The 27,313-nt window shown below is 41.1% G+C and overlaps 2 protein-coding genes across 2 annotated transcripts in view; one reads left to right on the top strand and one right to left on the bottom strand.

Annotated features, from left to right (window-relative positions):
- Positions 1–23,006, bottom strand: part of HDAC11 (histone deacetylase 11) — a gene marked incomplete at its 5' end in the record, with an annotated part of 54,239 nt that extends 31,233 nt beyond the window's left edge. Inside the window, 2 exons of the mRNA XM_082487937.1 lie at positions 22,100–22,246; positions 22,807–23,006. Coding sequence (XP_082344063.1) covers positions 22,100–22,246; positions 22,807–23,006 — 347 coding nt within the window. The remainder of the gene's footprint in view (positions 1–22,099; positions 22,247–22,806) is intronic.
- The window catches only part of NUP210 (nucleoporin 210), a gene marked incomplete at its 5' end in the record, with an annotated part of 68,135 nt that continues 63,826 nt past the window's right edge, over positions 23,005–27,313 (top strand). The window contains one exon of the mRNA XM_082487661.1: positions 23,005–23,156. Within this exon, the coding sequence (XP_082343787.1) occupies positions 23,005–23,156 (152 nt within the window). The remainder of the gene's footprint in view (positions 23,157–27,313) is intronic.

Genomic DNA, 27,313 nt, shown 5'->3' with positions numbered 1-27,313 from the left:
CAAACACAGCCAGGGCTCCCTGGATCCTTCCCTCGTCCCACCCCGCAATAAAAGGCAGCTTTTGTACGGTGTCAGGTGCCGCCCCGACTCCTCTCCCTGCCTGCCAGCAGGGCCCGGGGAGGGGACGTTTCCCGGGGTCCCCCCGCTACAGCGGGACAACCCCTGCCCCAGGCCGGCCCTGCCGTGAGCGAGGCGGGTTCCCCCCGCCTCGGCGCGGGGCTGACACTGACACTCGCCGGCTGTGCCTGTCGCAGCTGCCCGGGCGCACCTTGCGGCCCTGCCCCCGGAGCAGGGGCAGACCCCCGGAACAGGGACAGGCCTCCGCCGGGCCCGGACACCGACCAAGCCCTCCCGCCGCCGCCCCGAGAGCCGCCCACCGCCGGAGCCCCCACCCGCCCCTGTGCCGGCCTGACCCGGCGCGGTACTCACATCCCCCCGCCTCCCGCGGGGCCCTGGCCAGGCCGCGCAGGCGACGCCGCGACCCGGCACCCACAGCGCCGGCGGCCCCGCCCACCGCGGGGCGTGCCCGGGGCGGAGAGAGGGGCGGGGCGAGGGGCGGCGCGGTGGCGGGCAGAGGCGGGCAGAGGCAGCTGTCCCGCGTGGGCAGTGCTGTCCCGGCGCGGGGGAAGAATGCGGTCGGTCACACGCAGGAACCGGCGCGGTGCGCTCCGGGATCCAGCGCGGGAGGTCCCAGCCGGCCTAACGTGGGGGGAGGTTGAAAAACGCAACCCCAATACGCAGGTTTGCCTATCAGCTGCCGCGGCTTTACACCAAGGGCCGCAAAGCAGCTCCACACAAACAGCGGCTTTGGATAGGAAAGTATGATTCTCGTTAGAAAATAAAATTAACAGCCCACCAGGAGGTGAAGAGACATAGCAGGCCAGCGGCAGCATGAGGCGAGCAAAGGTGAAATAGTGATATTATCCAACTCAGCGGCAGAACTCCCACTGGTTTTGTCAGGTCAAGATTCACCCCAGGAACACCGTCCCTAAATTCAGGCACATGAGAAAAATAAGCTAGTTTCAAGTCAAAAGCCAATTTCTAAGAGTACTTTACTAATCATGCTTGAATATATACAAAAAGCATTTCTTAGGCAGTTGCACAGCTGAACCAGTAATACCAGCATGAAAAATGGTGCATCAATATCTATCAAACCAAGGGGAAGTGCATAGAAGCCCTCTTTTCTCATGAGGAATAATGTCTCTTTATGAGAGTCACAGCTAAATGTCTTTCTGCTTAAAATATGCCGGCTTTGGCGTGGCATTCAGTTTTGATGGATGCCTGGACTTCACCTTGGTATTTATTTAGCAGCAGGAGACTGTTATCCCAAGAAAACATTCCATCCCTTTGACATTATCTTTTAATTAACATTTCTTTTTGTTCTGGCCCTTTGTGCACTCGCCTCAGTATTAGTTCAGTAGATCTACCTTTTACTCCTCGTTACCGACTACTTAATGCTTGGTGCTTAATTAGAGTTTGAGTGTTGTTTGGTTAACTAGATAAAAATATAACGTGTTATTTCATTTTAATTTAAATTAACTTTTAAACTTTAATTAAAAATAAATTGCAGACTAGTTTCCCTATTTGTTGGGTGTTGTGAATTGGGTTTCAGATGCGCTTTCCCATTAAATTCAGATGCGCCACCCACACGTCTCCAAACGGAAAGTTTCCTAAGTCATTCATTTTTTCACCCCCAAAAATCAAATGGAAACATCTGCTCCTCTGTTCTGGGTAGCCATGAGGTCTCTTGCTTTCATTTTTCTCCTCTTGTGCCACAGTGAGTTGGACCCTTCCCCGCAGGCTGATTCGCCCACCAGCCCACCACTAATGCCTTTTCCTTTCTGCGTCCGGGGCGGAGACGCGCTCTCTCAGGGGCACCCTAAGGAAGCACTGCGCAGATTTACACTAGTGCCTGCTCGCTCCTGCTGGGGTACCAGGCGTCTTGTCTCCAGCAGGAAAAGAAATACGCTCAAGACGGGAACCTATTTCAGCGTAGGACACACTATTTAAGATACTATAAATGAGAAAACATTGTTTATAGTATGTATTTACCATCCGGGCATTCTGTGATTGTTATTCTTGAATGTCCCAGGAACTGTGGCTGCGGACACCGAGCGCCCTCCAAGCTGGCTGCAGTGCTCGCACCAGAGGAGGTGCAGCCCTACGGCAGAAACATTTACATTTTCAGAACCACAATGAGTTTCAAACAGTTTTTAAACAGACCATGTGGGGCATAACATTATTGTTCAGTCTTATCTTTTTGGGTAGGGAGGTAATTACTTCCTCATGAATTAGGCCCAAGATATGCAAAAGAGAATGACTCGTGCTGGATTTTGGACATTCTCCGAGCTCCACTTTTCCGCCAGCAGACTTTTCAAGGCAAATCGATTGAGAAACCTTACAGCATGGTAGAAGAAACAGAGCTGAGGAAATAATCACACTTTTGGTTCGCTAGTCACTTTGAAAAAAACTTTTTTGAAGAAAATTTGGGGTTCTCATTATTTTTTACAACATTACAATATTTAAAACAAAGTGATTTTTTTTTAAAAAAAGCCAGTCTGTCCTGAAATAGCACTTTAAATACGTATAAATGAAATATTTGATTTAAAAAAAAAATCAGACCCAAACATATAATAAATTTTTAAATTAATATACATCCATAAAATATACTGGAATAGCTGAATCCACACTTTTGGCTGAAAGATACTTCCTTTAGAACTTCTGCTGAATTCTCATTGTCTCTTCACCAATTAGGAAAGCAGGGCAACAAGCATGTCAGCAGCAAGTACGAGAAGATGACCTAAGTCTCTTAGAATAAAAGCTCATAACAAGGAGAAGATAGTTACAGACCATCCAGAACCCAGCCCTCTCTAAATTTCTTGGAAACTTTTAAAATTAGGCAAAGTGAGAAAACAGATGAATTGCAACCCAGACCATGCAGTGTACTGATGTTGTTTCTCAATTGATAGCTCTATAAGACAAAGGGAATGTTTTCTCCTTATACTATTTTGCTTCTGTTGAGACAAAGTGCAAGTTGAATGGTTTTGACAATATTATGGATAATGCTGGGGTCCTGTGGTAAGGGAGTTTATGAATTGCTGCGTGCTTGAAAGCACAGGCATATCATTGTTACAATAAATAACCAGCAACCTATTAGCTCTCAAGGTTTGGCCTGTTTAACGTGCTCTTCGTCATCCAGGAGATTGTTCATCTCATGTTCAAAATCACACAAAGCACCTCTGGGAGGACAGACTTCCTTTCACAGAGATATACTTCTTTATAATGGGGCTCCAGTTTGAAATTGGTTCAGATACTGGCCCTGTCCTTCCGGGGAACTCTTTTCAGGCCGTTTGTGTGACTGGTCTCTTTAAAGTTCAGGGATCCACTTGTGCGGATCCATTTGAAGGAGGGTCCCAGAGTCCAAATTGCTAGCAAAACCAACTTTTAGCAAATACAAAAATGAGCCTGACTAATGTCCCATATGAAAGAGACTTGCCGGTCGGGCCTGCTAGTAATTGTGCCAATTTATTAAAAAATCTGTTCAATTAATTCATCCATTCTTTAGTAAAATGAGGGGAATTTGGCAAAAGCCCTTCATCAACTTCTCAACCTCCCACAGAATAGAAAACTACTTCCTAGTTCTGATGTTCCATGATGGTGAAACTAGTTAAACGTGATGAATGGTGAAATATGATAAGGGTTTTTCCACATCAAGAAACAGTGAAGTTAGAGACAGAAGTCAGTGGTGGCAAATTCATGATAGAGTGAAAATTGGGACTATGGATCCAGTCATCCATAATCTGTATCAGTGAGGTAACCTTTGGATCACTTGCCTCACAGGCGAAGCTGTATAATGCCAAATTAAGAGTTATTGCAACCTACAGTATTATTTTAACCTCCTAGAAACTTTTCAGTTGCTGCCTGGAGCTGGAATCATGCAAAAGTTGGAACATTCCCAGTAGGTTTGATCAGGCCCGACACGTGCAGCTATCCTCCTCCCCTGGACAGAGCCTCCAAGGTCTCACCCCTGTCTCTTGTCACCACAGCCTGTCCTCTGTGGAGAAAAAGCAGTGTGCAAATCAGCTCCTTTTGTTTCACTTGTGAGATGCAACATATCCTTCCTTAAAGGGGAAGACACCCATAGGACTGAAATAAAATCCACGTCACAAACAGTTTGATGTCAAACCACTTTGAGCTGAGGCTTTTGAAGCAGGCTAACATGAGCAAACATGCTACAGATAAAATCAGGCATGAAACGCTTTTAAAGGAACCTAAAGAAATGGGATTTTTTATTTACATTGTGACGGACTTTTCCTGTAAAGGTTTTTACTACTAACTCATTACATGAATTTCTACAGAAATTTTAATTAGTGCTTTTCAATCTGAAAATAATATTTTGAGAACCTGTGCTACTTTAATCTCTTTGATCTTGAGGGCTTTGATCTGCCATGTGGTGACATGAGTGAGATCAGGCATTTACTTCTGTGGTGGGTAGAAAATGTGAAATTATTGATTCCTCTAATCCAGCAGAGCAGAAAAAGGTCTGTGCTTTTTATAGCTCAGAAACTGATACAGTTTTCTTCCCTTGCTGCTGCTCAGAGCAGCTGGAAATGCAAGGCCTGAATATTCCTTAAAGGTATTTTCCTCACAGTCTTATCTTCACTCTTATTAGCCTAAGTCCTTCTCCCTCACCGAATTGCATCGAACTGAAATCCTCAGTTTTTAAAACAATAGAGCATGATACCACTAACCACCACTTTGTGCCATCAGTGTCATGCGATTTTCAAAATGAGAGATGTAAGCTATCGCAACAGACTTCAGATTATACAAATCCCAGCAAGGGTTTATCCAAAATAGACTTTAAATGCCCTTTTCAAATTCACTAGAGGGAAGGAAGCTATAAGACTTGATTTACTCTCACACGCTGTAAACATCTGCAAGTTACCATCAAAATGAAGAAAAGCGTGTTTAGTACAGTGAGGTGCTTTCTGAAGCAAGACAAATTTTCAAAGAAGTGATTCATTTGCAGATCCCTTCAGAGGTGCAGGTAGCTACTTAACAAGGTGAACAGAGCACAGGAGAGAGATACAATTAAGTTAATAACACATTCTCTGGTACCTCAGATTTGTCTCCAAATTAATTTGTATCCAACCTCCTAGAGCATGTTTATGAATGTATGTATGGTATATAATTTTGTAATTTCATTGCCAGTTACAGAAACAACCTGAAGTCTAGTACTCTAATATCTAGCAAAATAAACAGGGTTGTGTATAACATGTAAAGTTTTCATCATATTCAGTCCTATGTACAAACAGATACACAAAAAATGTTTTCACCTAATAATCAGCATGTTCAACTGAGCATGTTTAGTTGATATCTGCTCTGTTCTGATTTTTAAGTGCTTTGATAATATGAGTGATATTTAGTCTGTTTATAGTATGCAAGAAAGCGGCGAAGTAAAACACAAATTTCTGTCCTGTATTTTCCAAGTACGTTCAACAGAAATACACTCAGACATCTGGTACTCAGCTGGTGGGAAAAGTGTAATAAGCATTGGCAACATGTTTAAAATATACCACCAGGAAAAGATTAAATCTCAGATTTCAGTACATCTTTTTGTTTCTGATGGCCTCATGCATCTTTCCCATTAAGAAGGTAACAATTGCTACAATTTTCAATGTAACAACTGTAACAATTTCCTAGTAATTAGTATTCGAACTTAATCAAATTGGGGTGGAGGGGCAGGGAAGGAAACGCAGTGTTACAGAATATTTCTAAAGGTATCAATAAGTAGACAGGAAAATTCCCACTGGAATAAAGTCTAGGAAGGGACTAAAATGTCCAGTCCAACAGCCAAAGGATTAATCAGAATCATTGATACGTCCTTTATGTACACATTACACATTTCTTGGCATTACAACGTTCTTTAGAAAAGGTACTGCACACTAAGTAAGGACATTCAGGCTTATGCTGGAAAACAAATCCACGTGAAAGTTCAAGTTCCCTTGAAAGAATCTGGTCTAAAAAGATAAGTGAACATAGAGATCTGGCTTAAATCTATAGGGCAGTTATATTTGACTGTTACTTTGTTACAGGTTAAAGCCAGGCACCTAAAGTGTACCCAGGAGCATGAATTTCCTGCCACCAGCAGCACAATTAGCGTTTGCAACAACTAGGAATGCTTCTGCTGTGCCAAGAGAAGTCAGGGGTTCAGTGAAGGACGTGAGATGTGGCTTGTGGGTAAAATCAGCATGACACAAAACATACTTGAAACGTTTCCAAATCCACTGTCCCTTTTCAATATTTTCATACTTCTGTACTAGTTTTAAATTCATAAATTGCAATGTAACAGTGCCTCAAGAGATATCCTGAAGGAATTTCATTATCAATATTTACCTGAGCACAGTCAAGAAAAGCAAAGGAACTACAATAGGAACCGTTGCTAAACAACCTGGCTTTATTCCGGGCCTTGTAGGTTTGATAAGCTCAAAGAACTATTCAGAAACTCCCCTTCAGAGTCAAAGGCCTTCAGATAAAATTCCTCACCAGCACCATGAGATGTTTACACGTTTAGATAGGGATGTCTTGCCATAACTAGAGCGGACATTTTATGCGTTCTCAAATATCACGGCACAACTTAGAGGTGGCACTCAAACTATATTAGGCATTGTGAATTAAGATGAACATTCTGAATTGCTTGTTTTAGCAAACAAGCAGCTAGTGCAATTCAGCTCGGTACGGCTGGCATTACCGAACACGTTTCAGTTGCTGAATGACAATGATGTAATGAACACCAGAAGACAGACATGGTAAAATGCAGTTGAATAAGGCCACGCAGATTCCAAGACAATTGCCCTATACCACTGCATTCAGCCAAACTGTGGTCAGTGAAGGGAAGAACTAAACAATTACACGAAGCATTTCACAAGAAAAGTGGCATACATGGGGGGATGCTAGGGATGTTTGGTGTTTATTTTTAAAGGGCAAAGAACACTCCTTCAAGTCATCATGATCAAATTCCCTAAGGAACTTCCCAGAGGTATTTTTAAATCCCTTTCTCGCTCGCTTTAAGCAACTTTACTTTTTTTTTTTTTTTTTAATGAACTTAATTACTATTGATCCAGAATTGCATTTACTGCTCACAGAAATTAGAGGGAGTAGACGGGACTCTCAAACAGTGCTTGCTCTGCTTTGTACCCAGGAAACTCTTAAGGAAGCCAGAAATCTATGAAGTGAAGATAAACTCTACCAGCAAGAAAATAAAGTGCCAAAGGAGAGCCTGCATTGGCACTATGTGGCTACAGCACAACTCTGGGGTGCTCTGGTGGGTGGCTAGAGCAGCTGTCAGCCTGAATCTACTCCAAATTAGTTGGGGCAAATATTGCCACATCACACTCACATCTGGGACGTGACCTGTGTTTATTTTCCGTAGAACAAAAGAATATTTCTTAGTTGTATTGCAATAAAAATTCCTATTGGTAAAGAACCATATGAGAGATCTATGCATATATTTATATATAAAAAGAAAACAGAAGCTATATGGGAATGAAGATAGGTGTAGTGCACCCTGATGCAATCCCAGTTTAAAAAATACTTGCTTTTTAGAAAGTATCAAAGCCATAATGTCTCACAGAGGAAGAAAGTTTCAGAAAAAGATGAGCCCCTTGTGTTTCCTTCACCATCTTCCATCTGACTAACACAATCAGAGCAAAACAAAACCACATTTTTCAGCTATCTCAGCAAAACTCCTCTTAATGTGTAAGGATCAGCTCATTTCTTATTTTTATTCCACAGGAAGTTATTTTGACAAAGACATGCTGATGACACAACGTGATGGTAATAAACCTCCCTCATTTCTAAGGCTAATAGGCTGCTCATCAGTTGAAGTATGTCAATGACCAGCGATTAGCATCCTTCTCATTTAGCTACTGTGATTACACCAATTCTTGTATTAGTGTCACATTAATTGCAGCTTATATCATCTTGATTTGGGGTGTGTGGTGTTTTACAGCAGCATCAGGGGATGGAGACTTTTCTTATTTCCCTCCCTGCCAGAAAAGATGGGAAAAAAATCACCAAAACAATGCATGAGGCAATCCAGCACCCTAACTGCTGTGTATTGCAGGCTTCCAGTTCTTCCTACTCAGTCCTTTAATGGGCGAGACTCAGGAGAGTATTTGCTGTTCTCTTAACTACTATTTTTTTCTTATGAAATCAGGGATTAACTTCAAGGTGAGTAAGTTCTGCTGGGTCAGCCTGGTCTTTCCTAGTGCTTCAGTTAAAATGATTTATCTCTGTAAAATCTATACATCCTTGGGTTATGAGGCTACTAGGAGGGAGACAAAATCTCCCAACCAGGACTTAGCAGAGCCCCCAGGAGTCTTCAACTTCACAGCTATGTAAAAAAACTGTTATGGCAGAATATGGTGAACCAAAATATGCAATGAAGTTTATTCTTTCTTGGGTCTCCCCACCCGAGAGCAATATCAACCTTGCTTCTGAAATTGAGTTCTTTATAACTAGGACAAAAGCTTTCCACAGATGCTTGCTAATAATGTGCTGTTTAGGGGGTGCGTGAGGTTGGCACTCTGTAGCTGGAGTTGCAGACTTGTTCATATATACAATTAACAAAAGTAAAATCTAAACGTATCAATGTCAGAAATTCTTGAGTATGCCCCTAAACCAGGACATTTTGAATGAGTAGTTACTAGTGAATTGTGCATCTGTGGCTCAGTCGTCCACCAATGTATTTAGTATTATTGTCCTGGTTCCAGCAAGGATGGGGTTAATTTCCCCAAGGAGCCAGCAGGGGAGGCAGGTCGTCCATACCACGTGCCCAGCTATAAGAGGCGCTAGCCGGGAGAGTGGGGTAGTCGCCACTCGGGGGTGGGTCTGGTCGGTGCGCTGTGCGGTGGTACTGTAATTGCGCTCTTATGCTCCTTTATCAGTGTTATTGTTTTTCTTTCTTCTTCCCTTTGTCTGTTCTGTTAAATTGCACTATAACCCACGAGTTTTGCCTTTTTCTGCCGATTTTTCCCACGGCTGTGGGAGTTGAGTGAGCGGCTGCGTGGTTCTTTGTTGCTGGCTGAGTGGTTCTTTGTTGCTGGCTGAGTCCAAACCATGACAATTATTAATACCACTACTGCTATAATTATGACAAATACAACTTTTCTGGCTTGCAGAAATGTTGAGGCTTGTTCACTAGTAGTGGCTCTTGGATGGGTGGATGTGACAGAAAAGGATATTAATTATTCTTCTCCATAGCATGGTTTGAATCATGTGCAGTAGATAAGGCTTCAGGGCATGCACTTGAATAATGAGAAGAAAACAAAACAGCTGTGTATCATCCTTTCTGTGCCCTTGAGCAGAGCAGGGCTTCTTCTGAAAGGGCCCTGTCCATATACCAGCACTGTCCGAACAGGTAATTAAAGATTACAAAAACCTTGCATGTGAAAAAAGAGGCATATTAAGTTTGGCTGAATAATCTTATTCTGGTGTTTCCTAAATTTTCAGTGTTCTCTTAATTTCTTAATAATTTTTGGCATATTTTTATTTGAACTTGGCTGTATGTTTTGTAACAGCCTGTCTTCTGGCAAGCTATTATTGGTTTATTTTAATATTTGCATGATTCAACAGTGGCAATTTTTAAAAAAGAAAGCAAAAATAGTGGGGGTTTTCCCTGAATGGATTACCTTCCTTATAAAACCCAATATTCCCCTCTCCACAGTGCCAAACTAATTCAAATTGGAAGCCACCTTCCACATAAGCCCAGCTGAACAGTTCCTGTAAATTCCATTCATTTAAATTTTCAAGAATACTAAGCCTTTGGGGAGGCACCTTCTCCATAATTTCAGATGTGTTTAATCTGAAGGCCAGAGGCAGGAGATCAGTCATCTCGGATTACTTTTATTCCCCTATAAATTCTCCATTCATTTGGTATGATGCCAGCGTCCTACTGAGAAGTCACAAAACCTCATAGCATATTTGTAGACTTGAGGTGAGCTGACAGATATTTCAAGTTACAGATAACTAGAAACAAGCTCCCTAGTAAATACCTAGCTCCAGAAAAAGACTGTGAGTGATTCTGGCTGGGTTTGAAACCAGCTACACATAATATTTACACAGATTTATGCTGTCTCCTGGCAGTGCAATATGCTTTGGGTTTCACTATGCTTCATCTTTCCCTCCTCCTGGAGCACTTGAACAGAGCTGATTGACTAGCAGTGATGTAGTCAAGGATAGGTACTGTTTATCCCTTTCTAATTTTGGCAACATACACAATAATTTGACCTCTCTAGAGAACGTTCCTCCTTCCTGGTGTCTGCCTTGGACCACTGAGCAGTTTACCCACTTTGTTAATTATTAGACAATCACATTTGTCTGCCCTTTCTATAAACTGGGACACAAAGGACAGCTGGGAGAAAGGGAAGGAGGAAAAGGGGTGAAGGGCACTTCCATGTAAACACAAAACAGGATACCTTCTGTTTTTCAGTATCGGCTATATAAGCTGTTGGTTCGTTAATCAAAAAGCAAATCTTTATACTTTACAAAAAGCTAAATTTCAGCAGTTCGCCAAGTACATCTGTTTATTTCAACTGCATTACTAAGCCAACTATGTAATACCCATTTGTAATACCATAGCTAAAATGTAATTAACATTATTAATTCATTACCAATGTAGGCTAGCGTGCTGGGGATCTGCTCTGTTATCAGGCAAAAAGGCAACACAGATGAGTAAAGGATGAACTGCAGCAAAATACAAACACATAAGGTATGTAAGTACATAATCGGATACAATTAATAGCCAGGTATAAATTCAGGTCACCAGCCTGACCTAGAAGCCCTGGCTTGCAGGGCAGATAAGCTCTGTTTTGGGAATGATGTGTTGCCTCTGATTGTCTCTAATGTGGTAAAAGACAGACTTTTTAAAAAATTTTTCATTTAAGTAGAGAAAACATTAAAAAACATCTATTTTCTACTTGGTCATTCATTACAGCCCCCTCTGAAAGAAAAGCAGATTTATCTGGTTAAAAAGGTATCTTGCTTGGCCTTCTAAGTCATCAAAGTTGAACTTTGGTCTCTGCCCACACCAGCCCAGTGCCAGTGGAAAGGAGTGCAGCATCTATAGCAGGATTCTGGACAGTATTCACAACATGCAAGCAAATGTGAACTCCAGGCCATATATCCGCTTCAGATACACTCATCTCACAAATCTGGATCAATTCATAGCAAAAGATGCAATTTAAATGTAACAATTCAGAGGGCATGAAGTGTGCAAGGGTAAGTATATGCATAAATCTGCTGAGGGGTGGAGCACCTGTAATTATAATAATGCAATTTTTTAAAGAATTTGGAAAGTCAATAAAATATTTAGATCCTTTACAGATAGTTTTTTGGAGTGAAGGAACATCTTGTGCTCTACTGAATTGTTTATAATTAAATTTTGTCCTTTACAAGAAGATCTAGGATTAATTGCTTAATATTTAAATTCTGAAGCAAATCATGTTTTTTTTTGCAAATATAGTACTTGCACACGCATAGTCCTGCAATATAACTCATCTGATTAGTTCATTGCAAGGCGAAAATCAGGCATAACTTGGAAGAAAAAAGTCTTAATGGAGCTTTCAGCATAATTTTTTTTTAGTGGAATAGAATTACAGTCCCTAAAGCTAAGCAGATGCAAGATCAGATCTGAAAGAAAGCTCCATGAAGGTCAAACAGAACATGTTCTGAACTCACGAAAACAAAGTGCATCATATGGCAAGGCTACAGAATAGATAATGTAGGGAATTTTTTGTTGTATTAAACTTGAGGTTTCAATTTAAAAATAAGGGCTATTCATTATTTATACAGAAAAATCTCATTTGCCTTCTGCTTTTCACCAAGTGCTTTTCAATTTGAACGGGTCATTTGATTGTATTTAAGCCAAATGTTAGTGAATAATTCACTACCTTTTTTTCTTCATCCTGTCCTATTAATTACTTAGAGCCAAAAGGCTCAAACTTTCAAATAATAGCAAATCTTTATTCAAATAATTGGTAATAATCAAAGACTCAAAGCTGTTACAGCAGTCAGTTATGAACAAAGAAGATTCTGTTTGTGAAATGAGAACTAATAAGTGAAAAAATAATTTTTCATCAACTTAAATATTTCCAAAAACTTAGGCCTTCATACAACATACTATTGGGAATCTCCGTGTAATTGCATTTGATAGACACAGAGCAAAAATTGGCATCCTTGTAATTAATTAATGCTATTGCATAAAAATATGGGGAGAATAATTCACAAAGAGAAACTACATGCTGCAGAGTTGCTTTAAATCTTTTTTCCTCTATGAATTATGTCAGCTACCTAGCTATATAAAACAGCATGGCACTTTTGGGGGCTCTTCTAATCTGAAACACTTAAAGAATCTTATAAATTTTAAGTAGAACTCTGTAAAATAACAACAATTGGGCTATATGGAGATTCTTCTAATTTTATTCATGTGTTTCACACAACCTGTTGCAAACCTCTTACACGAGAAAAGTAAGAACAATGTTGGTCTACTGTTACTAAAATGAGCCAAAATTTTAAAATTGCGTGAAAGCCTGTTGACAAACACACTTCTGTGGTTTCAGTTCTGGGTTACCACCACAACTACAAAGGACTGTTTGGCAGTTCCACTGGAGAAAAAGTTAAAAATTGCAATTTCATGCTGAAGCAGAGTTCATCTAACAAAACTATTTAGTCTTGTAGGATTATTGTTGCTTATAGTGTAACTAACCTTGGCTCTAACCTCAGTGTGTGTCATGCTAATGAACTTAGAAGTTGATCTTCCTGTCTCTTTATCCCCTGATTAGTATGCGTGTTATGCAGAGAACTGATCTGAGATAGTGAGAACTTACTCAAAAGGAGCCAAAACCAATAAGAAAAGCAAATGGGGGGGGGGGGGGGGGGGGGAGAATACAAATGTGTCTCCAGAATACCAAGAGGAAACATTTATAGAGAACATAAAAAACGGTGTCATCAAGATGCCAGCTAGTTAGGAGAAATAAAATGGAAGATTGATGTTGATGTGCTCAGAGTAATCATAAACAAATAAAAGTAGACTGATGACACCTTGTAGAGAGCAGATCTCTTGATAAATCGACAGAAGTACATTCAAGAGACTATCACCAAATGGCACTGAGCTTGATAATGAAAAGCAAAGGGAGGCGAACTATCTTCACAGATTCCTACACAACCCAGCACGTGTTACAACAATGGGCTTCCAGCTTCTTGCATCAGAAACACAATAGACCTGAAGATGGATTTAGCAATTATTAGAGACACAGCCCTCTCCTATCACATCTCATGTGAGATGGAATGACCCTAGCTTATTGTAAAGTTTAAAGTAAAACTGAAACTAATATTTTCCACTGTATTTTGGGTCTTTTCTATGCTATTTGTTGTATTACAACACCTTATTTAGATTTGGACCGCTGCTGGGAATTGAGACATTTATAATTGTGCTGGGTGCTCTTTTTCCCTTAGCAGTTAGCGATAAGTTAGAACAGGGCCAAGCAGTTCAGATTTTTCAGTCTAATGTGCTCTAGCCTGCATTTGTTAATGTCTGAATTTCAGCAACCATTATGCTGCCAATTTGTCTAGTTCTGTTTCCATGAAGTTCACAACAGCCACCTCTTACAAAGACTTACACTAAATAATTTTGTCATCTGCAAATCCTGCTGACCTCATTTTTTTGTTCTGCCCCTCATTTCTGCCTTTCTGGATAATTAATGAATGTATTAAATACTAAGTACAGTACAGATCCTTGGGACATACTAATATTAACCTCCTACTGAATTGAAAACTGACAGCCTAATGAATTAAACTCTACACAAGAACAACAGTGTTGACAGTGAAAAGCAGGATGACTTGTGACTTATCCCTAATCTGAAGGAAAAAATAAGCAAACCAACCACCCAAACCTCTGCAAGTACAAGCACCTGCAACTTCCACTGACTTTCATGGGACTTGTGAAAAAACAGGCTACTTAAGGAAAAAACAAAGCCAATTAAAAAAAAAAAAGAGGAAATATCACCTCTGTATACTTGTTTCACTTGCTGCTTACAGAATCATTGAGCTATCAAGCAGTACCTTAAGCATTTCCCCCCCCTATGGAATTGTTAAAAGTGCCTTGGCTAGAATATCCTTGGAATGTCAAAACTTGTTTCGGTATTTAATCCTAAGAGGACAAGGTATAAAATTTATAGCTAATCAAGCCTAAAGTAAAAGATGAACAAATTGAACTAAACTGATGACTACTATAGCTATAATCACATTGGCAGGACATGCTTCCTTGTCAAAGTCATTTAGTTTTTTCTAGGTATCAGAAAATTTCTCACGCTTCTCTGACACTTTAATACAGTATCTGTAGCAGACATTTCTGGAAGCAAAAAATATATTTGGAACAGACATCACCAAGCCACACAGAAAAGGGCAGTTTCTTAGTGTTTTGCCACTAATTAAAAAAAAACATATTAAAACTTAGATGTGTTATAAACATCAGCAGAACGTCGAGGGTTATTTCTGAAACTGTTATACTTCAGCATGTAAAAAAGTGTGTAATTTATACAGCAGCTTTAAAAGACTCTAATTAGTGTCTTCCAAGTACAAATCCTGATGTCTGTACCAAAGAAAAGCTAGAAGAACAATACAAAAAATACGAATGAATATTCACATGCTCTTGAAATGAACCTCCTTGATTCATGAACATTTTGAGAGATCAAATTTTATTAGCACAAATGTTTGTGAAAAGTATATGGGTATAATAATGCATTTAAATTATCAACATTTTAATAATCTGTATTACTGAGCTAATAGGCTTTTTCATAGGAAGCCATAGGGTTCTTTGGGAAATGTGTTTTGTTTTACTAAAGCCTTCAATATAGATTCTAGTCAAAGCAGATTCCTTTACTTAGGTTAGAAGATTTTACAAAATGCCTGAAGGAAGATACAGGTTCCTAATGTGTGATGCTGAGAAAATTCTGCTAAAGCTTTAAAAAAAAAAATAAAATGGAGCATTCTGCCTTTTAAGTCCAGTTGGATGTTATCTGCACCATTAGGTATAGGCTCACGTTTAATCATCTGGATCGCCAAATTTAGAAACTAAGACCCAATCTCAAATATTTGAGATAAATTAGGGACCTAAACCTAAGCGAAGGTCATTGTAACCAGGCTAGACTCAAAATTCAGTGGTTGTGCCAGAGTAGGGCAGCATTCAGTGTGTCCCAAATCTTCTCCATATATCCACTGCAGCGATTTAGATGTTTGCTGTTCAGGGGAACATTAGGCCAGATAGTACAGTCAGATTTACTGTACCCAGATCAGTACAGATTTTAGCACGCACAGTGGCCTCGTGCAAGATTTTCAGGTGTCCTGCAAGAGCTAATGCAAATGTCCTGTCTGAAGAAAGTCCTAGTCAGCCTCCAAATTTCACCCAGATCACATTTCCAGGCATCATATAGGCCACCTGGGAAACCCAAACATACAGCAGACTGGGAAGGTGCATGGTATGTAAGACAGGGATATTGAAAGTTAAGAATGGAATTTCTAGCATAATCTCTGATTTTTTTTCATGCGTTTTCGTTGCACGTCTGCAAAATGGGGATAATGGGGAGTTGTGAAAACACAGTCATTAAATACCTGCGAAGAACACCGTAACAGTGGTAAAGTGGCAGTGTAAGATGCTAGACAGAAAGGGCAAAAGCGGAAATGAGGCTTGCGTGTAAGTAGGATGAGCGAGAGTCAACGCAGAAACAAAAATCACAAAAGGATAAGTTGTATGCACATAGAGATGGCTACAAGCAGCACAATTCAGACCTCAGTTTCAAAGGCCGTGGAGTTTAGCTTGCTGTGCCATACTTTGCTAGCCTGGGCACAATTTTAGTCATGCAAGCTGTGTCTGTGTTGCTGGGACTAGACCTTGATTTGCCAAGATTCTGAAAGTATTTTTAAGAAACAAGAGACCTTTAAAATCTCTGTCCAGTGCCTCACTATCTGCACTGAATTTGTCTCAGTGACACTGTATTTAACTTTTTTGTTACAAATCTGCAGTTGCAAATTCATATTGAAGATAAGGTTTTTTGCTTCATGAATGATATCTTTACTCAATATTGAATATTCCATTCCCCCAGCTAACTTGATTGGTAGGTGGCCTACCTGGAAAAGTGACCCTGAAAGGAAATAAGGAGACAAACCAGAAATCAGTTCGCTTCAGCGCAATGTGTACATGATCTGTTATGTTCTGCTGTGTTTTGCAGCACCTCCTGCTTTTCTACTATCCTTCAACTGCAGTAAGTGAAATCTCCTTTGGAAGGACTTATACACATAACAGAATTTGTGTTAGGTTTCTGCAAGGTCAGCAAAAGGGGCTGAATTTGTTCTACTTGTGCATATATTCAACTGTAAAAAAAACCCCCAGATTTTATTTTGAATGAAAAATTGTAATTTTACAGTTGAAATGCACACTATATACTGCCAGTACACCTGGAGAAACAGAGGAAATCTGATAGCCTTGCTGTGTAGGTACAGAAGCCCTCTAGATGATTGCCCGTGCTGAGGTAAGTGAGGTCAGAAGATGACTGCAGGAAGAGAATGGGAAAAATAGAAAAGATGATGGAATTTTCTAAATTGTCCCACGCTGGTGTTTAAAGCCTAGATAATAACAAACCAATTCAGAACAGTATTAACGTTTAAAAAGACTCAGAATTATTGTACCTGATTGCCCACTTAACATTTCTGAGGTGTACATACCATAATTTGAAACCAAGTAACCTTGAAAAGATGATAATTCACTTTCCGTAGTACTATTAACTAAGTCATTAAACATATTCACATGCCTATTTATAAATTGTATTCATTATTTTCAAGATTTAAGACTACTATGCTTTCCTAAATTTCCCCGATGTATTTAAAGCAGAAAGAAAGGTTGGGTTTTTTGTTTGTTTGTTACTTGTCTCTTTCTTGTGCATTCTCATCACTCATGCATTCATTCAGTTGTTCAGTGAATAGCTCATTAATATGATTTCTATCTGTGTATAAAGGCACACAGCAAAAGCACTATTATGTAACAGTTTGAAAAGACAGCTATAAATAACCTACTTTAATAACCATAAATTTACATTAGAAAGGTATATTAACTCTGAAGTGAAAAATGTTTATTTTTATCTGATGTAACTGTTTCATAATCTCAGTGTTATCAGACTCATCCTGAATAATTTAGTAAGGTCTTGGGGTTTTATACCATCTGGGAAAGGCTTGCATATCGAATAGATTTATAAGATAGGAACAGAGATTTTAAAAGAGCTACATTTCTCTTTTGGGACTCAATCTTACTTACCTGGTACACATTCCAAACTCCCAGTGACAACCCTGGCAGATTACACTATGCAAAGAATGGCAGGTTCGGCCCTTTTACTGATTTCCTAAACACAAGCGATCCTTTCTGAATAATTTGAAGGAAATCAACCTTGATGGAATTTTAAAATTTCCTTCCTTATTACTATTAACTGGCTGCCTTCATTTTAGAAACTTAGTGAATTTATGCCTTTCTTTGGCCAAACATCTTCTCTTGGAAGGAAAATACTGGCAGGCATAACCAAAGTGTTCAGTTTTATAGATGCTATCAATCCATCATTCTCTCTGTAGAGAACAGCTGTAAGGCTGAGAGGATGTTCTCATAAAATCTTCAATAGGCATATGAAAACATAGAAAGTCTAATACAGTAAATAGAACATGATAACTCTACTAGTAGAGAAAGTGATAAAGAAATAATTGAAAAAAGGAGCATTGTTTTAGTTACTCTGTAAGTGTACGATACCTATTTTAAAGTAATGAAGTATAATGCCCCCTCTTACAATTTGATCTCTGTAGGTAGCCAGGAACAGCTCAATATAGAGGCATAATGCAGAGGCAGGAACATATCCCCTGCACTTCTGGCAGCAGGATCAATGCCTAATTAATGAGTTTTGCCAGTCAAGCTTAACCGCTGTGTACATTTGTATGTATGTAAGACCTTCCATTTGCTTTTTAAATAATGGATGGTTATAACCACATTCTGAAATACAATGATCTATGAACTACTAATTCCTATGAGCCTTTTGCTAATACTAAGGGATACCAGTTGTAATCTCTTTCCTGTGTTGACTGTTTTTTAAGTATCTTTTCATATATTGGACTACTTTAAATACTTTGACTGATGTTTATTTGGGGGGAGATACTTTGCAAGGCTCTGCAGCTATGAGGATGGAACCAGACAGCAAACTAAGCAAGAAAAAAGCACAGCAATGAAAGCCATAGAGCTGGTCAGCCAGAAAATACATGTAAAGCACTGCACTTTGAGATCAGTGATGGGTAAGACAGACACAAAGTAGACTGCTGAAGTGTTATAAGATGCAGCCTGATAAGGAGGAAGAAAACTGACCAACTTTCCCAGAGATTTTTGCAGGATACCGTTTTATTCCTCAGCTTAAACACAGGCAGTATCAGACAAAAGAAGGCCCATCACTGTTATTCTCACCTTGTGACTATTCCCAGACCACTTTCTTTCTCCAAGTCTACTAACCTGCCCTTTTCATCTCCTACTCAGCCTGGTGTAGGCAACTCTTCATCTCTTCTCAACCAGAGCTTCATCCCTAGAGGAACAAATTTTTTTCATTACAAGTGTTAGTATTATTTGCCAGTCAATCTTTAGCCTTTAAATCAAACATTATTTTATTTGAGAGGTTCATAAGCATGATAGCGCAGAATATTTTTCATTGTTCTACAGTGTGAGCCCTGATTCTTCCAGTTTAATGAAACTGTTCTTACAATTACATTGTACACAATGCATTTAGCTGCTGATACTACACAGAGCCAGCCCTATACTGTTGACACTCAAGTACAGATGTACCTGCAAGGGTTATGGTTGGAACTGTTTTGAGTCAGCTTGACCCAATACGCTTTGAAATAATCTTCCATACCTTATAATTTCGCTTGAATTTCACCTTCTGAGTTGCAATAATTCAGAGTTGGGGATTTGGGGGGTTTGGTCTGGTTTGTGGTTTTGGTTGTTGTTTGTTTGGTTTTTTTTAGATGAGCATTTTTAAAGATTTTAAATTATTCAGACATTTTAAAATATGAAATGCCTGAGAATAAAGTCATGTCTTCCTTGGCCAGATGGTTTTTTAGTAACCTTTTTTTCCTGAATGAACTCTAGAACCTGAGGTTTTCTTCATTCAAAATTTGTCAGAGACTCAGGCCTCAATCCAGGAAAGCACATATGCATAACCCTAATATTAGATACATGCTTAGTACTCTTATCAAGTTGGTTTAGCCTTCCTGAACATGATGAGCCCTGCAAGTCCTTGTACTGCCAAAAGACATGAGACACACATATTGTATACCCTTGAGATCTGAGGGCTGGGCAAGCATCGAGGCAATTCAAAGGGAAGACACGCAAACAGGCACCATCATCATTGTGCCGTTCAAGTACTTTCTCTTTTTGAACAAGGATTTAAAACTATTTCACTACAAATAGAAGCTCACCTCATGATACACTGATACAGGTTTTTTCTAGCTTTATAAAAAATATCTTTCTGCCAGAAACTGATTAATTTAAAAGATCATATCCAAGTAAGTCTCCTTGCTTCCTTGGGAGTGTTTTCAGATCTTCAGACCAACCAAGTGCGTTTGTAAAATTTTCGGTAATTCTCCCCCTTTTATTTTCATATTTCAGTACAAACATTATCAGCACCTGGTGTTTTGTTATTTACTGCATGTATTTTGATTGCCTCTTAAATCTCTTTAAAACATAATTCTTCCCCAAATGGCTCAGCTGCTTGGAGAATAACCATTTATTGTTTGCCTTTATCCCTCTCACAATTAAGCAGCTCATTAAAGTACTCTCTCTATCGTTCTATAATTGCATTCTTTGTGACTAGGAAATTTCCATTTTTGTTCTTTATCAGACTTACTCAGGTGTACATTGATATGCATGTAAAATTATCTCATATTCCTAATCCGTCTATCCTGTTCCAATTCTCTACCATTCCAGCTAACCATACCACCGACCGGAGGTATTTTTACGTTCTTTGCACTGTCATTTTAGTCAGAGAGGGATGCACCGGCTCCATCCTGGTCTCATCACTGCTGGATGGAAAAAGACAGTAGAGCACTGCAGTAACTATGATAAGTGAACCCATGATTTTAATAGCTTCACACAGAGCACGCAGCTGCACTGTCTGCCTCCTAGCCTACTCTCCTCTACCCAAAATAGTCTCTAATGCTAACACAGTGCTGCAATGCATGGTTTTCAATTTAAGTAAGCAGAAAATTCACTTCATAATTTTACTGTGTAACAGAAACGGCAGAGCTGCTCATGAACGTCTCCTGCCTTACAATTGTCTTCTCTTACAATTTCTTAGCAAGCTTTTAAATATGCACTGAAAGATACGTCAGACATTTAATTGCTGTACTTAACTGTCACGTTTCATCAAAAAGCTTTAAGGTCTTAAGTGCACTTTGCTATTCCTTATGAAAATCACTCAAGTCTAAGAAGTATTTGAGAACAACAATAATTCTGCAGTAACACATTGCTCATCATCATGCACTGTTGATGAAAGAAAGTAAAGACACAGTGAGATTGCAAAACCTACTTTTAAAAGCCAGGAAGTATTGGGATACAGATATTTTCTCATCTCATTCACTGCACAGGATGCAAGACACTCGCTATCTATTTCTTATCTACTCAGTTGTAATTATACTAACAGTAAACATGTTGTATTAATTTATTCATGGGCTATTTTACCACGCCCCTCCCTAACATCGGAGTCTTTATTGAACTTATCTTCATAACATGCCTATGAAGCAAGGTTATGGACTGACTGACAGAAAGACTAGAGAAACAAAATAAGTCTGTATTTTGGGGAGCAATTTAAGGTTTAGTGGCTTGATTTTCCAATGCTTTTAATACCACGCATCTTTCCGGGCCCAGCTCACAGTCACTTAAATTGCAGCTGTAAAGTTCAGCTCTTCTCTAAATCAGACCACGTAATTTCAAGACGCACATTCAGAAAACAAGTGAAATATAAACAGAAGCTGCAGTGAGAAGTGAACTGTCCAGCAGCATGCAGTCCTCTGGGATGGAAATTGGAGTAGCCTTGCTGAGGTACTGATAAATAAAACACTAGGTGAATAAATATTGAAAAAAACATACTCCTAGGTAAATAAAAAGTCCTATATAAGTTTACTTGCTTAGAATAGATGAGAATTGGTTAACTTCTATACTACCTAAATTAGAACTGCTTAAATTCTCAGGTAGTGTCCTTGCACAGCATTTGATCTTCCTGGGCAGAATTCAAGTAGCTTGATTCAAAGATGATTCTCCCCTTCTTAAAATCCCTTCTCTCACTAAATATATACCATCCCTCTGTCACAGGTAATGACAGTCAGATCCTTCACACAGTAACTTCATTCACTAAATAGCTTTTATTAATGGCAGGAGCATGACTTTCCCCATGCACCATGAATGGTGAAGAGATCCTACCGTTAAACATATGTTGAAATAGTGATACATATGAACGCATACTGATAACAAGGACAATTGAAGATTGCAATACAGCCTGACTTTTGACTTACAAAATACAATGATCTTTCAGAGTACTTTCAGGTGTGCTCAAAGTTTCTAAAAAAGCAAATTACTAAATACACAGAAATTCCATCGTACAGAATAGTGTTTATCCCTGCATATTTGTCTTCAGCAAAAACATCTGTAACAAAGTGAATTTAGTACAGTGTCATCTGCTACAAAGTCCAATCGCCACCAGTAGGTAAAATATACATTTTGCAATAAGTTTACAAAATATAGGGTAAAAAAAAATAAATCAAATTGAGACTTGTGATTCCTGAATTCCATTCCAGGCTCTGAACACACTTAAATGATTACAGATCTGTCAGTGCTGGTTAAAACTTCCCTCTTTTTTATTCTTCGTCCTACATTGTCCTACTTCCCATACTTGTTCCACCACACTTTTGAGCAATACGCAGGAAAAGGTCAAGCTTGTGTTAGGCTGGCTGATGAAATCTAGCTACTTACTGTGCTCCTTGGAGGAACTCCAAGCAGCTCAGACCAACACCGCTTGCGGTATTCACCTGGTTTGAAGAGTTCATGTACCCCCAAGTTCCTTGTCTTGACTTCTTCACCTTTTTCTGCACTTTGGTCTGTCTACCATTTTTTTTCCCCCTAGGACACAAAGAGTACAGGAAAATAAGCCTAACTCAAAGGATATAAGGATAGGGAAAATTAGTATTTTTATAACAAAAGAACCATCATTTAGCTTAGCTGTTAGCATCACTGTAAGTACTATAACGTATATACTGAAAAAGCATAGTATGTAACATAATACCCATATCCTCAATGGAGTTTCTTAGGGTTTTCTAATCCATAGGATTTAGGATGTAATCCATTTAGGGCCTGTTGGCTTTTTTTATATTTTATTTTATTTTTAATCCATTGGCCTTATTTTTTTTTTTTAAAAAAGGAAACCACCTCACCCCACTCCACCTTCAACAGGCCTTGTGGAAGGTGCTACCCGGGTGGGCAGCCGGCCACGCCACGGCCTTCACCCCACGTCCTCAGGCGGCCACAAACACCACAAACCCACCTCCCTCCCCAGCTACCCGAACCCTTCCCCAAACACGATGGTACCCTCGGGAGGAGCCTTTATTAGGTGCCAAAACCGGCGGTAGTTGGACTTGGCACGGCTTCCCTCACTCCTTGCTGTTGGCGCCACTAGAAATTACCTCAGGGAAGGCGGCCCCGGGGGGGGGCGGAGGGGGCGAGGAGAGGGCCGGGCCTGCCCCGTTCGGGGCAGGCCCGGCCCTCTCCTCGCCCCCTCCGCCCCCCCCCGGGGCGCCCTGCCCCGCCGCTGACGTGCCTCCGCCCGCGGCACACAGCCGCCCTTTCCCGCCCCCACCGGCGGCGGTTGCCCGTGGCGGAGCATGGCTCCCCCCGCGCCGCCTCTCCTCCTCCTCCTCCTTTCCCTCCACCTCACCGCCTCCTCCAAGCTCAACATCCCCAAGGTGCTGCTGCCCTTCACCCGCGGCACCCGCGTCAACTTCACGCTGGAGGCCAGCGAGGGTTGCTACCGATGGTGAGTGCCAGGTGCCGCCGCCCTTTGTCCGCCGCTTCTTTCCCTCCCGCCCCGCCGCCGCCGTCGCCGCCCGGATGCACCTGCGGCGTTTCCTCAGCCGGCGGCGGGAAAACGCGGCCCGGCGGGGCCTGGTCGTTCTACCCCCCCGGAGCCGTTCCTCGGCAGCGCCAGGCCTCCCTTCAGCCGGTTTCACGTTACTTCGGGCGGTTTTTTGGGGTGGGGGCAGAAATGGAGATAATCCCTGAGGGGAAAGGCTGGGCTTTACAAACTATCTCTGTTTCCTTTTTATTTATTTCCTGCAGCAGGAATTAAACCCGCTGGAGAGGGGTTCTAGCTGGAGGCCGGGGCTGAAAAGGCTCTGAGGGGACGGTCCCTGCTGTGAGGGAGCTTCCCGCCGTGGCTGGGCGCCCTGCCTGCGCCTCACACCCCACGTGTGCCCACCTTGCCTCCCCACGTACTCCACACATGTCCGATGTGCTCACCATGCCACCCCACGCACCCTCAGTGGCTTCCCACGCACCCTCAGTGCCACATTGGACACCCACAGTGCCACCCCGGACACGCTTGCTTCGCTGGCCCGCGTGTGTGGGTGCAGCACCCAGGGCTCAGGCTTCTGCTGCTGGTGTAGAAGTGCCCCTTGTCTGGCGGTGGTCGGCAATGAAGGAGTGACAGCCTTGAGTTTGGGGTATGGGCATATGGAAGGAGGGATTGAGCGGCAGCACCTAGCTGAGGTGAGAGCCTCTTGGTGCTGTTGTAAGCATAGGCAACACCCTGAGTGCGTCGCCTAGGGAAGATGAAGTCACGTTTTAACAGATTCTGTCTTTCCTGGGTTTCTTTTGGAGGCCTTGGTGCTGAGCACGGGGGATATGCTTCTGGCGGGGAGCCCCCGTCCCACCTGGCACAGGGGGAGGCCTACGGGCCGGGCTCCCAGGAGGCAGCTCTGGGTTGTGTTGAGCTCCCGGGGGCTAAAGGAGAATACCACGGGTTGTGCGGATGCAGAAACTCTGTCGCAGTCGTCGTGTTAAACAAGTGTCACCAAATCCTCATCCTTCCTTGAGCGTACCAGAATTGTCATTTGGATCAGTAACGAGCAGGAGGTACCCACCTGAGAAAAATGTGGCAGTCGAGATATATTTAGGGTGATACTTCCATACGTGCCAGATGGATGCGGGTAGCAGTTTCCAGTTGTTCTATTGTGACTGACAGTTACTGAAATACATCTTGTAGGGCTATGTTTTTACTCTAGTGGTTTATTTACCTGGTGATCCTACGCTTCTTATCCCTGGGATGGTTACAAGCCTTTGATCTGTGACAACTTACACAGTGGAGGGTGTTTGCGCACAAGAGCAGTAATCAGAGTTTCTCCAAAAGTTGACTGAAAGGAAGTTACTAGATGAGCTGCATGTGGTTGTGTAATTTAATTTTTATGTGGACTGTTTTAATGAAAATCTCCCAAGTATGTTTCTTTTTCCTTTTTCTTACTCAAAGCTTTAAAGGCAACTGAGTCTTTAAAAGGATTTGGTTGATGTGGTAAAGTACGTTCTACAAAGGTAAAAAACAAACTTGTCAAGCACTAGTAAAATCTAGGAGGTGTAGACTGTCTCTCCTATTTTGCCAGCAAACTGCTGAGCTGGCTACAGCCATTCCCTCATGTGCCAGGTAATACCCAACTGTCAGAAGTACGTAGACCTTTGTAAATCTCACTGAGATCTACAGATTAAAGTATGTAAGATTGTGCTCTGGGGAAATACCAGATTCGGTCCACGTTTGTATGTCTAATTAGGGTTATTTGTAGGCACTTCAGAGTGTGTTACATTGGTGCCAGTTGCCAGCAATGGGTTGTATCCCTCGTGCAGATAGGCTTCAACATGCTTTTCCATCTTCTCCCTCTGTCTGCCCTTCAGAGATTAATTTGGGTTCAGAATTAAGGAAACTATACCAACTTCATACAGAGTGTGTCATCGTTTTCTGTCCCAGAGTTGTAAAAGTGTATTTATTCACTTCTGCTTTGCGGGAACAGGCAGGATGTGGGCGGTAAAACTCAACGTGTGCTTACAGAACCATCAGAAGGAAGCAGTAGCTGTGTGTGTGTGTGACTGAGCAGAAGCAGTAATGCTTGTCGCGGTGCTCAGAGAATGTTAGTTAGGTTGCATCTGGGGCGCTCTTTCCTTGCCCCTGCAGACCTTGAACTGTAGGGGATTAGAAAGAGGTGTACTTTGGAGGGGCAGGCAACTCCACAGCTAGTTGCTGATGAGTTTCCTGTACTTTCCTTTTAAAGCTGTCAGTAATAGCTATGACTGGAAGGAGGCCGTTAAACTGAAGAAGTTATTAGGAAGTACCAAATGTAATAACTTCAGAAGTAGTGACTGTTCCTCACCCAGGTTTTATACAATGATGGGTGGGTTTGCATGCACGAAAGCAGGGATTTGGAGTGGAAACGGTAAGATTCAGGCCCTTTGTGTCTGGAGAGGGGACTGAGGTTGTGTAGAATAGGTGATTGTGAGGTTAGAGGTAGCATATGAAAGCTGTTCTCGTCTTACAGCGATCTGTCTTCAAAAGACATCCTTTAAGTGTTCGAAGGACTGCATTACTCATTGGAAATATTCAGAATTCATGTCCAATTTCCTGAAAAATCAGCATGTTGTGACCTTATTTCTTTAGAGTTTCCCTTTGGGACTTGAAGTTTGCCTCTGAAAGCAGGAGATTTTCGAAGTGATTGCAGTGCTGCCTGAGAATTCCAGTGATTCAAAGGGAAAAGGTCAAATTTTATCAGCATCCCAGCAGATTGAGAGCAATGATAAAGTTGCTAGCATGGCTTTAAAGTATTTTCTGATTTTCAAGATGCTCATGCCTTCTGGAGTTTGGGTTGCCTTTTATGTTAAAATCATTTTTTGGTAAAGTTTTGTTTTCAAAGCATACAGTGTTCCCATCTGCAAATATTGTACATGGTGCTATCTTCAGGGATAAAACACAATCTGTGCGGATATATTTAGCATTTAAATTACATCTGTATTTATCTTTTAATTACCTTAATCCAGAAATTACACCTGGAAGAATGAAAGCATTCAGAAACAGAATTTGGTCCTTGAAATCTGCCTTACTGTAATAACATGGAGGGGACACACACACAAAACAAAAAAAATGTTTTCCTTCAAGGTATACAGTGTGTTGCTGGGTATTTATAGCAGAAATTGTCTGTAGCGTATAAATATGCTTACATGTCTGTAACATTATTTCATATCTTGTGGGATTGAGTTACGCAGTGAGAACTGGGGGAAGTTTAAGCTTCAGGAGTTAGTTTTGAGAAATACAACTGATTGAATTTGACCCGTCGACCATTAAGTCAGAAGTTTTGCTGTGAAAAGGTTACTTTTCAAAGGCAATAATGGACCCGTACGATGTTGTTTGTTGCAAATATATTGAAGGAGAGTTTATTGCCACCTTAAATAAAAGGGTTTCTGTGTGCTACTGAAGCCCTCACTGAGGAGGTTCCATAAAGCTAATTGCCGTTGTGAGGGGAGCAGGTGAGAGAGATCCAGTGGCTGAGTGGTGTTTGAGCCATGTAATGCATGGGTATTTCCAGTGAACCCAAAACCCGTGTACGGTCCTGCTGTTGCAGTAGTTGGCTGGCAAAGCTCATTTTCTGGCTCCTTATTTTGTCATGTTTCTGAATTCATCTTATCAGTCCATGGGATCTATGTGGTGGCTTGTGTGTTTTAAAAAAGTATATTAAATAGAGTGTTCCTGATTGAGGTCTGTTAGTTCGCCTTAAGACTGACAGTCTCATCTCTGATAATCTGGGGGTTTTGTTGTTGTTTTCTCCTGGATTACCTATTTTACAGTGTGTCTAAAAAACTCTGACTCTCGCTGAAAAATGTCGTGTGTGAGATACTGTTAATTTCCGTATTATAACATGACATCTTAAATAATGATTGTTAGCCCCTGTTACCCTTACCCCTTCCTTTGGTTCTCACCTGCTCTCCATTTCCTACTTACAAGGCCATTAGAGCAAGCAGCAAGATGTTCTCCCTCTCTTTGGGAGGTGCCTAAACTGCTGGCTGTGTTGTGGCTTTCCCAGCGTGGCTTCAAGCTCTGGTAGACACCAGAACGAGCTCAGAATTGGACCAAGGTATCCTTGTTGGTAAAGTGAGATGGGC

The sequence above is a fragment of the Vanellus vanellus genome, assembly GCF_965231255.1.
Source record: "Vanellus vanellus genome assembly, chromosome: 9".
In the NCBI taxonomy this organism is placed as follows: domain Eukaryota; kingdom Metazoa; phylum Chordata; class Aves; order Charadriiformes; family Charadriidae; genus Vanellus; species Vanellus vanellus.
Note: the sequence above shows the minus strand (reverse complement) of the source record. Positions and strands in the feature narration are given on the sequence as shown.